The sequence below is a fragment of the Thermobia domestica genome, chromosome 10 (assembly GCF_964235325.1).
Source record: "Thermobia domestica chromosome 10, izTheDome1.hap1.1, whole genome shotgun sequence".
Lineage (NCBI taxonomy): Eukaryota > Metazoa > Arthropoda > Insecta > Zygentoma > Lepismatidae > Thermobia > Thermobia domestica.
This window is the reverse complement of record NC_137463.1, coordinates 243,501,324-243,513,452: the sequence shown is the minus strand read 5'-3', so window position 1 is coordinate 243,513,452 and position 12,129 is coordinate 243,501,324. Positions and strand designations below refer to the sequence as shown.

Genomic DNA, 12,129 nt, shown 5'->3' with positions numbered 1-12,129 from the left:
TTTTCTCCCGAATTTTTCGCCCCATTACTTCGGCGCCCGGGGCTGTCGTCCCGCTCGTCCCCCCCCCCACGGCACGGCTCTGGCTCTCATGGCAAGAAATAAATTTATTTATTCATTTATTTTTCTTCTTTCTTGGCAATATGACTGCCGGTAGCTGGAATTTCAAGTTTCTGTTAGCTCATTTATGTCGGAACTTTTGCGTTTCAACACGAAACTACTCTAAGCAGATGATAGACAGAGCTTGCGCTTCTTTCGGCCTTTCGGGATGTTTCGGGTTCCAACCTTCTACTCAGTTGATCTTAAGTTCAGTATCGCGCTTCGACACTTGAACTTCATATCCAAATTGATTATTCAAGAAAGAAACAAGATAAGCGTTTAGTTATTGCCTGGCACATCTTACACTGACTTTTATTTTTGAGATAAGAAATGTTAAAATATTGAAACAGTCACATCCACTGGTGTACGCAGAATTTCAATAAAGGAGAGAGGGGTTAAGCACTTAACTTCATATCTTTTCAGGACATACGTGAATGATTTTTGCATATGTATCTTAATATAGAAAATGATGCTCAAATCAGAGGGGGTCCCCGAACTCCCCCCCCTCCTTTGCATTTGACACTGATCACATCGGTCCAATATTTCATTACATTATTTCAAGTTATGACATTTTCTTTTACCTTTTTCCTTCTGTTTGTTCATTTTACATTTACCTATAAGTAAAAAATGAAATGTGGAGGATTGAAATGATTTCTTTTCGTAACTCTAACCCCATTTTGGGTATTAATCATGAAAAAAAATAACTGAATTACGGATATTAATTAACTTACACAGTTATCTGACACAGCTGGAATATCAATTTCTTTCGGAAGCACTGGAGGGTTATCGTTGACATCATCAACAATTACGGTTAGTTTTGTGTAGTTCGACAGTGCATCACCTGAAAAAGACAGAAAAATATATGTGAGTGTGGGTATATTCGATAATTGTTATTAAAGGATTTAATAGTTTTTGAGATTAGCTGTAGAATTCGTGTTTTCCTGTTTCGCAGAAAAGGGTTAAAACTGGTTTTTCACGCTCAGCGCTGCCATGTTTCGAAGAACAACAAAAGAACCCAACGTGTATTTTCCTGTTTCGCAGAATTTGAGATTTTTCACATAGGTTTGTAAAAAAAATCTGTACGCCACTAAAAGTACGCTAATGTTTGTTTTACATGTTCAGAAACGCCGATATTTGTATTAGATGCTGAGAAATTGATTCCATCATAATACTGCAATCACTATAGCCCGGATTTCCACGCAAAACAAACCCCAAGCTATGCATGCAAATACGCACGAAAAATATGCATTAAAATTTAACATATTTACTGAAATACATGCACTTCGCCTTGTTCCTCTTGAAGATATGCTAGATGTATTTCTATGTATACAAGATGATGTACTCAACATTCCTGAGGCACAAATTTTCCTTTATTACTTGATGGACACCTATGTTGACGAAGAGAATGCATCCTTGCACCCGTAAGCACAGCAATATTTAAAAGTTTACTTTTATTATTCGATTGTTATTTGTTTCCTTACGTTGTACTAATTATATTTTTTATTTATGTTTCAAGACAATATGGAACCAGTTTGATAATGACAGTGAAAGAACCACTAACAATACTGAGGATTGGCATTCCAAGTTTAATAGCAAGTCGACAGAAAGTCATCCGAACATATACAAATTCATTTTACGTTTGAAGCAAGAACAGTCCGAGATTGATTCGTCAATGCGACTGCTGGAAGCAGACCATTTAACTTTGCGGAGAAAATTGTGGAGACGTTTAGACAGTCATATTCGTGTTCTTAAGAGAAAGTTTAGGTATGGTGAGATTGGCTTTATTCCATACGTTAATGCAATATCTCATTGCATTCATTTGGATATTTGAAGCGCCTAGTATGAAAATCTACCACATGCATTTCGCTTAGTTTCGAGTAATCTCGCAAAACGTGCAGTGAAGCTCCATATTCACACGTACAAAGTCCCATATTTGAACTAGCTTCTTTTTAGTATGAAATATTAAGCATTTAAACAAAATTCTGTTTCTATGGAATTCCTTAGATCAAACACATAACAAGCGATATATAACACAATTTCGGTAAAAAAAAAAAAAAAAAGATTTGGCGGCTTTTGATACTGTAATAGGCGCCTCATTTAAAAAAAGTGAAATGAAATCTTTAAGTTTAACGTCCCACGGTTATGCCTGTTAGACTAAAGGAGACGGTGATAATGAGAAATGAGTGAAATGGTGAAATGAAGAATGTGGGAGGAAACGGGAGAACCCCGAGAAAACCCACGAGCACGGTGTTTGCCCACCACAAAGTCCACACGGCGCGGGCTGGGACGCCTCATTTAAAGTTACACTCCAATGAAGACAAGGCGATATTAAGAGCTGCAATAAGTACTAAATTTATTAAGGCTCATGACATCATTATTCAATGTATTCTTTTCATGTAAGTGTGTGTGTGTGTGTGTTTGTTTGTGCATGTTGTTCTCATTGCAGTATATCATGATTGAACTTGCGCGAAAAGGCTCTATTCCGAGCCGCACCTCTGTCTTAGATTTACGTTGGTGTATTTTTTATTTTCGCCAAATATTTTCGCATGAGGTGCTATCAAAACTCTTCATGCCCTTCTCCGAAGCAAAAGGTAATTGAGGTGAATTACTCGTTGACATTTAGTCGCTAGGACATTTCTGCGAAACAAGAATGCGGCAATGCTGCACACTGATAACGCATTCTGCGATACAGGAGGTAATCTGTGGAATTGAAGAGAAAGAGACCATGTGCACTTTCACATTTTATAGCATATGGAACTAAAGCACCTTAATGGATTTTCGAAATGTAAGACCTCGGCTTATTTTTCGGAAATGAGATAAATAGCGAAACCACTGGACTTCAGATGTACTCCCTTTTCTATCCCCCAGTTGTTTCAAGCTCTGGGAGTAAGGAGAACATAAGAAACTGATACGTATAATTATTTCATAGCATTGATCTAGAAGCGTTCTTTCGCTACACGTTCTGTTGTGTTGCGAAGATACGTAAACATGTGACTTTTTCATCTTACAGGGCCAACTAATCTTCCAAAAAATATTAATAATTCCTTTGATATAGATAATTACCCGCAACTGAAGAGAGTCCTATTTCAGCTAGCGAATTAAAATTAAATGATATTACCTGACAGTGTTTGTAGGTTGGCAACATTGAGTCACTGCTTATAGTGAGTATTCTGTATGTGTAACTAGGAAAGAAGAAGGTGGAAGAAATCTACGTATCTACAAGAAGATATTAAAAATATAATTAATACAAGGTGACCAGACGTCCTGTTTTAGCCGGGACAGTCCCTTATTTTCAACCGCTGTCCCGTTTTTTTCTGAATCTCAAACGGGACGCCTAAATGTCCCGTTTTTAAGAAAAAATGACCTTTTTGTCCCGTAATTATTATTCAAAATATAAATGGTCAATGCAAATTCTACGCTCTTCCGTACCGACACTCATTGGGAAGGTTCAGCCGTGCCTAGAACTTCTGAACGTTCCAATGGGAATTGAGTGTTCTGTGTTTCAAGGGGAAATTGAGTTGGAATTCTGAGTATTCAAGTAGTTAAAGGTATTGTTGTGCTCTACTTAAGTTGGAAACGCTGTGTTATCATTCTTACTTGTATATTTTGTAAATTGAAAACACTTCTGAGTCCCAACATGCAGTGTGGAATCCCCCCCCCCCTCCGCCGTCGCCGATTCGTATGCGTCCCGTTTTTGAAAGTAAAAGTTCTGGTCACCTTGAATTAATAGTGCATTTATGTGTAATTACAAGTACTTCACATCCTCACAAACCCGATCAACGATAACACATTGGTAGCAGAGCGTGGTTACTGTGTGGGTAACTGATTTTACATATTAAAAGCAAGTGCACAAAATGAGTGAAATTAGCAAAATTGAACTCCTAATAGAGAACAATTACAATGTGTGGCGGTCACTAAAAGTAAGTGTATTAAGAACAAAAGGATTATACAGTGATAGCCCTATCATACTTAAAGATGTCTCGGTGCAAAAAAACAGAAGACAAAGAGTGGATATGTAAAACTGATGAGGCGTTCAGTATTATTATATTATCAGAAGAACTCTATGCTTTCTTGTAGTAAATTTTCTGCATATCCACTAGCATCTGGACTATTTTGATATTACTTGCATACAGTGGCGTATTTACGATTTTGTTTTCGGGGGTGGGAGCGGCATCGCTAACTTTAGTCCTGGAAATTGAAAATTCTGCAAGATATTTCATTTACTTTAATGTAATTAAAAAAATTTCGGGGGACTTACCCCGAAAGCCCCGTTAAATACGCCACTGTTTCCATAGTTCATATAACGTAGGAACAATTGACCTTTATAAACAATCTAACTTTTTGTTGATACTCATTATTCAAGCGAATTATATCAGAATTACACAGATCATATAATACGTAGCTGTTGTAAGTCTTCCATATTTCTATCCAGTTTGCGTCGGAAGTATGCATCCGTGCCAACTTACTTCCTATCTCTTGGATTGGCTAGTTTGAACAATTACGTATAGACAAAGGAAAATAACTGAATATTACTAGTTTGTAGAAAATATAGTATTATGGAAATAACTATTATGATTAAGAAATAATAGTACACCATTTCTTATTTACTAAAGAAATGAAAAGATTGTAAAAGACTATTACAGATAGACATAAACGCCAGTGCACAGCAGAAGGAAGGAAGAAAATGCTTACGCAAACCCCTGAGCGAGGCTCACCCGATTGTCGTCCATTTTGAGTTCTTCCAGAACCAGAAAAATATTCTCTTTAGGAAAATATGTAACGGCCAAAGAGAGACGTTACAACTTTAAAAAAAGAAAAAGGGAAACAACTTGTTCCGGGCATCATTTGGATAAAAATATAAGTACAATATGGATTGAAGTTAACGTTTGTGTGAAATTTAAGTTGGTGTTTTTGTTACAAAAACATAGGTTGACTTTGTGGGGCGCATAATGTTGACGGCATTACGGATTTAGCACTTAATAAAATACTCCATGTGGACACATTCAAAAGCAGATACCATCTTGTAGATCAAAAGTAGTGCTTAAAAGAAGAAGAAGAATATTGTCATTATTTTTCTTTATTTTGCATTTCATTAATATACATGTTTTTAGGAAAAAAGATCTTTATTTTTGGATCAAAAGATCCAATATATTTCAACCAAAAATTTTCTTGTACGCCTTGTATCCGGAGAACTACATATACAGTAGTGTAGCCAAAACCAAATTATCACTTAACTCAATATGATGCGCTTATTCCGTAAAAAATATGAAAATTCGATTTAGGAGCCGTTTAAAAATGTTGTGGCCCCTGATCCAAAAATTAATTATTCGGAAATAAATTTTCTTGTAGGCCTTACATCTGAAGAACTACGTATAGTATAGCCAAAGCCAAACTATCAGTTCGCTCAGTAGTATGTGCTTATTCCGTTAAAAAAAAAACAAAAAAAAAACGAAAACTCGATTTAGGGGCCGTTCAAAAATTTTGTGGTCCCTGATCCGAAAACTAATTATTGGGCAACAAAAATTTTCTTGTAAGTCTTTTATCTGGAGAACTATATATAGCGTAGCCAACAGGAGCGTCATTTCAGATTTTGCTTGGGGGGGGGGGCAAGACCCCTTGATATACGTAAAATTTCGCGTTTTTCACTGATTTACTACTATTCTATTGATAAAATCTATATACATCTGAAACTCAGGGGGGACAAATGCCCCTTTCTGCCCCCCTAAATGACGCCCCTGAGCCAAACCCAAACTATCACTTAACTCAATATGATGTACGTACTCTGTAAAAATACGAAAACTCGATTTTTGGGCCGTTCGAAAAAAAAAAACTTGTGGCTTCTGATCCAAAAACTAATTATTGGTCAAGATCGCAATCTTTTGATCCATTTTTTGAATTATTTAAAATTATTATTATTTTATGTCTTCGTAAAACAGTAAAAATAAATAAATAAATTTCCATTTTCATTGATACCGAAAGTGCTATATGAAAGCTATAAAAAGTAAATTCTAAAAAAAAAAAGAAAGAAAAAGAAAATAAAGAAAGAAAACTTGCAATCCTACTTACCAGCCGTGTCACCAGAGTCCATGACTATGATGTCCAAAACAAAAGTGGGAGGATTAAGGGTTTCAGCATCTAAGCCTCCAATGACGGATATTTCACCTGAAGTTCCATTGATTTTGAAGTAATTATTGTACTGAAAGCTAGCAAACTTATAATTCAAGGTACGATATCTTTCTGTAATATAAAACAAAACACGATTATTTTGTAATGCACTATACAGAATACTTCAGCGGAATATATATATATAACTTTATAAATACGTGTAGTTATAACTGTTCGTTCATATTTAGAACTTAAAATAAGTATACATTAAAGTGATGCAGGAAATCAGGTATTTCGTTTTCGATTAACCCCTTGCGTTCCAGTTGGCATTTTCCTCTGTGTATGTTGTAATACTGGTTTTCTTTACTTTTAAAAGACTGTTTAAACCGTTATTTAGAGCATAGTTATTATGCGCGCGTGAGGAGAGCAGTCACATTACTGATGAAAGTAATTATTTATATTGTGGAACATTTAGACTGAAAAAGGGAAATTCTGACGTTCTGAAGTGATCTTATGCTGCTTCAGGTTGGCAACACTGACCGGAGATCAAAGACAAATATTTCCTTTTCCGATCTCGAAGTTGCTAATTATTTATCATCAAAACAAACACATCTGTGTTGTAATTAAATGCTCCCTTAGGTCTGCCATCTACTGAGGAAACACATTTGTTGCCTTTTCTGTCAGTAAGGTGTTGCCACCTATGAAGAAATAGTAGAACTAAGTCTTGCCATGAATCCACTAACAAATTTCAGCATCTCCAGGATTAATACCACCCTTAAAAAGGGATACATTTTCATGACATCCACGTGGATGTCACTAGTACGCAAAGGGCTAATGTTGGTCTTGCAGTCTCGTGCAAATCCATGATTGTTCTTTGTTGACACATAACAATTAAAATGTAGTATACAACTCAACATCATGTGCTTATTATGAAGAAGGCTTACCAATTCTGTTACCTCAACACAGAGAGCTTACCGACGTGAGTTTGGTGTTCGTGATGGTCAGGGCGGGATTAACGGGGGTCTTACGGGGGGTTATAGCACCGGGATTACATGTGAACAGGGACCTCCATTCTGATCAAAATCTCAACTGGCTATCTCAAAAGAATCATGAAGATAGAATCATCATCATAAAATAAAATATGACCAAAATATCAAATATATTCCATTAACTTTCCTACTGTATTTTTACAGAAAAGCATTAGGCGAAGTCAGCAGGGGTCACATATTTTTTTCCAGCCCCGGGGCCTCCAGATGGGTTAATCCGGTCCTGGTGATGGTCCTAATCGAAAGACAGTTCTATGGTTAGTGCATAAACTTGAAACAACTGGTTTATTAGCTAATGAGAAAGCATAGTATAATCCACCATCGTTGGTGTACCCTGCAGAGATATAAAGATTTGTGGCCGCCAAGGTCACCAGATTTGAATCAGTGTATTATTTTCTTTGGGGGTATCTCAAGGACAGAGTTTACATAAATAAGCCAGGTGCTGCTCAGAACCTCCGGATATATTTCACAGCCGAAATAAACCTTTTTTTTTTAAACTCTTTATTTTCTCGTAATCAAGTTTAGGTATCTACTTTGTAGAGATATTCAAAGGCAAATTGGAGAAAAAAATTAAAATCAATGTACACTAGAGTGTAAGAAAGTCGGCTTTTGGGAGTTGTTTTTTCTTAATACAAAGCCAGCTTTCTGGAAAAACAACCACAAACTTTCAATCCTGGTGACTTTCTTATTCAAGTATCCTCTTTTATTTTCCTACACTGAATTCTAGAATTAAAAAAAGTACCTTTACAACATTCACTATCTGCGAGTTTTATTTTCAGTCTGATATCTTGATTGGCTTTCGAACTGGCTTTTCTACTGTTGCCACCAAGTGTAAGGTATTCAACCCAACGTATCATTAGTGTCAATTTGGTTGCCTAACCATTTTATCAAGTGTCTCAAAAGTAATGCATTTTATCATGTGCGTTTTAAAAGTTGCCTAAAGTCAAACTGGGAGACAATAAAAATAGTATCAAAAATCAAGAAGCAGATATAAAACCTATTTGAGTTTGGTATAAAGTTTCACTTACATTTCGTTTTCTATTAAGAGATACTAATATGAGCTTTAGATGTTATATTAAAACCTAGCATAATTTCATTTTAGAAAATTAAAGCTATTAATGGCAGTTTTGGGTATGATTGTAGGTTAACAATAGTAAAACCTCATTATTCACAGAACTACTACTTTTCTGAATGTTACATCGTGTCAATATGTTTGAAATAGAAATCTTGCGTATTGCACGTTCGGCAGCATTTGAAAAAAAAAAAAAAAAAAAAACCGGAACGTCAGTGCTTTGTGCTTCAATAATTTGCCAGCAATTTCAAAAATGCGGAAGAAATCCAGTTTAGATTTAATGAATTTGCTCTTGATCTAACATTGTCACTTATACGCTGTGGGATTCCTATGCATAATCTAAATCTTTGTATAATGAAGAAATTACTGGAAACAAATATAGGAAATGCAGTTATAGACGAAAGCACATTAAGAACAAATTATATGAAGCCTGCTTAAAATCAGTGGCGTATATTGGTTTGATGGCTTGGGCTACCACTAACCTTTATAACATCTGTAATAATAATAATAATAATAATAATAATAATAATAATAATAATAATAATAATAATAATAATAATAATAATAATAACTTAGTTTTCACGTTAATATACAGTTTCAAAATATGAAAAAAGATTAAAACACACTTTCCTTTTATCAGGTAGATAAATATAATTTGTTCTTTACAAGGATTTATATTCTCTCGTTAGTATTACGGAAAGACGATCGTACATTTTTACCTTCATTTGCTGCATGAAGTGTCCCTACATTTTACTTTGGATACATAGTAACTCTAATCACTAGAGTAAATAAAAATTGTGCGTGTAATAAAGAATGCTGAAATAGGCGATTAATTAACGAAGAAACCTCAGTCTGTAAGAGCCTTCGCAACGAAACGCAAATAATGAAACATTTATTTATAACAGCCATGCCAACTATCGCAAAATACTGTAGAACAAAATGCGTTGCATTGACACAAACCGCTACGGGACGAGACTCAATATGTCCAAGACATTTCCAGCGACCCCTAAAATGCGCTGTCATTACTCATATAACTTATTTTTACCCTTCACGCACACCATAGAACCGATTACTCTGCAGACAATTGGTGCTACCTGGCAGCCTCCATTCGTATGCTGTGATTGGAGGTGGAGCGAAAGACAATGAGCTCATAACTGCACGACTCTTCCTGCGGTAAGTAACTAGAGAGTGGTTTCTGCTGCGTTGTCAACTTGAAGATCTCTTAAGGAAGCGAGACAGAGTCCATGCAAAGGAGCTAGTGGATGTTTCTAAATACATACAGTTCTCAGAAACTCATATCATTGAAAGAAGTTACTAAAGTATAAAATTATCAATATAAATTAGTGTTTATTATAATAGCTTTATTTTGTAATATTCTAGGGCTACTGTCGGTAGGCCCGGTAGCCCAAAAAAATACGCCACTGCTTACGATACAATGTTCCAGAAAAAAAAAAACTGTTCTAAGGGGATGCTCGTGTGACATTCATTCTTGGTGAAACAACCGATGTTCTGAAAAGACATGCGGTAAAAATCGTGATTATTTCTTTAACGGGAAGGCCAGTTACACTCATGTCGGTAAAAATGTATGAGCTAGAAAAAAACCACGTCAGTTCTGTTGTGCAATGTTTTGCCGATGCTTGCAAAAAATATGGCCAAATGGCATCGCTTACGACGAAGTAATATTCTTCGTTACCGACCAAGAATCGGTTTCGTCACCCTACATTACATTGCCTATAACAATTTCAAAATGATATACCGTACACAAATTTGAAACATATGTTGTATCTAGTGCATAGAGTGTCAAAAGTAGCATGTGAAGAACACAAAATTACTAGTGAATTCATCTCGTTGAAAAAGAAAATGCTTTAGAAGTAATGTAAATACTCTTCCTACTGAAAATCTTGGTTTAGCCTAATGCCCAGTCTGTCGTGATTTGCTGGGGGATGTGGATAAAATATTGTAAAATTATCTCTCTAAAATATTGTGGGCTTTATGCTGAAAACTTCCAAAAAGTCATGAATTTCGTCACTAACATTGACAAAGGTCGATTTAGTACATCTTAAAAACTGAATGAATTTTTGAAGAGTTCTGATTTGAAAAGAAAATCCTTTCCTGTTCACTATTTAAAATCCTTTAGTACATCTATAAACCAACCACAGGATGAGTTATTCCCGGCTACTGTACAGTGGCGGAGTTTTACAGAAACGGAAAAGAGCCTAGAACGATTTGCCCTCCAGAAATTGGAAAAAAGTTAGGCCAAAAATTTAGATATATTTTAAAAGTTGCAAACGCTGATGATTTGCTATTAGAAGAAAGGATTGCTTTAAAGTTTCCCTCTCTCTGATCTCAGTGGATGTAGGGAAATATTTCTCTGCTTATAAAACGCTTTCTCACAGATAAGCGTTTAAATTCTGAATTCCTTGTCATTGAGATGTACAATGTAATTCAGTAGAATTTCTTCCTCTTTTAGGGCAGGAAGAACAATGATGACAATATTGATATATAAGTATGCATACTTATTTTTAATTTTTCTTGCAGCTATTGTAGCACCTAAATGGGAAAATAATTGCACCTAAAAATCCGGTCTCTAGCAATAAGGAACAAGTTTTTGAATGGTTTCAACGAATTGTTTAAAATAATAGAAATTTTACCTGAGGCATCCTTATCTTCAGCATATATTCTAAATATGACAGAATCCTCTGTATTTTCCTTCACGTTTGTACTTTTACCCGTTGAATTTTCGCTTATTTGAGGTGTATTATCATTCCTGTCCAACACGTAGATCGTAATCTGGAATAACAACCAATGTTAATAGTTTATTTAATTATTTAGATTTAGAACTTCAAACTTGTATTTATTGATCACCCATTTGGTACCAGTTACAATTGTAAATTGATGCACCCCACCAAATAATGATATATGCTAGATTTTTAGTAATTTCAAGTATAACGAGAAAAACTTGTAGTATATATCAGGAGTACAATAGGACAAAATAAAACCAGGTGCAAGCACATTGTGAATGGTTGAACAATATCTGATCTGATGAGTGGCTAATTTGTAGTCGTAAGCAGCATGACAGGCCGCGAAAAAGTTCGCCAGTGGAACAACGATATATGTGCATAACTACAATGCAGTATACGTATGAACACAAACAATTACGGGAACAGTTCGGAAATTTAATGTATTTTTTAAAAAACTGTACTATGTACACCATAATACCCACTGAACGTATCAACATATAGCAAGGTACCTTGATACCAGTTCCTGAATCGAAATACAAAAGTAATAGTTCGATGACGCCAAAACTGCACTTTACTCTGGCAAACAACTCTTATACAGTGCTTGACACACAATAATCAAGACATAGCTCGGGTACACTCTGCAAGTTACTCTGATGCTAGACCTTTAACTAAAATAAAACTTCTACTTTTGGCACAAGACCGCAAGAAACAGGTATATTTCTTTGCAAATTTTAAACCGTCGGCATTTTGTAATATATTGATGTACGGGCCCTGGCCATAGGTCCCGTAAGAATGGCATATCTGACAGTTGTTCTTTCCGGATCCGGTATCTACAATCAAAAACAAGTAAAAAAAAAAAAAAAAAAAACTTGGGTAGACATTCTGAATTCCGGGAAGTTTTTTCTATGACGTCATCAATATGCCCGCCAACGAATTTCAACTTACCAAATTTAACATTTTATAACTTCCTTACTATTCAAAATAAAAAGCTTCGTTCTTTTATTTATCAGAGAATATATTGGACTTTTATTGTAATTATAAAAGTTTGTCTTCTATTGCCGCCATTTTT

The 12,129-nt window shown here is 35.4% G+C and overlaps 1 protein-coding gene across 1 annotated transcript in view; it reads right to left on the bottom strand.

Moving 5' to 3' along the window:
* Positions 1-12,129, bottom strand: part of LOC145661881 (cadherin-AgCad1-like) — a 233,881-nt gene that overhangs the window by 115,749 nt on the left and 106,003 nt on the right. Inside the window, exons 13-15 of the mRNA XM_081727223.1 lie at positions 10,971-11,109; positions 6,163-6,333; positions 828-937 (exon numbers count right to left, since the gene is read on the bottom strand). Coding sequence (XP_081583349.1) covers positions 828-937; positions 6,163-6,333; positions 10,971-11,109 — 420 coding nt within the window. The remainder of the gene's footprint in view (positions 1-827; positions 938-6,162; positions 6,334-10,970; positions 11,110-12,129) is intronic.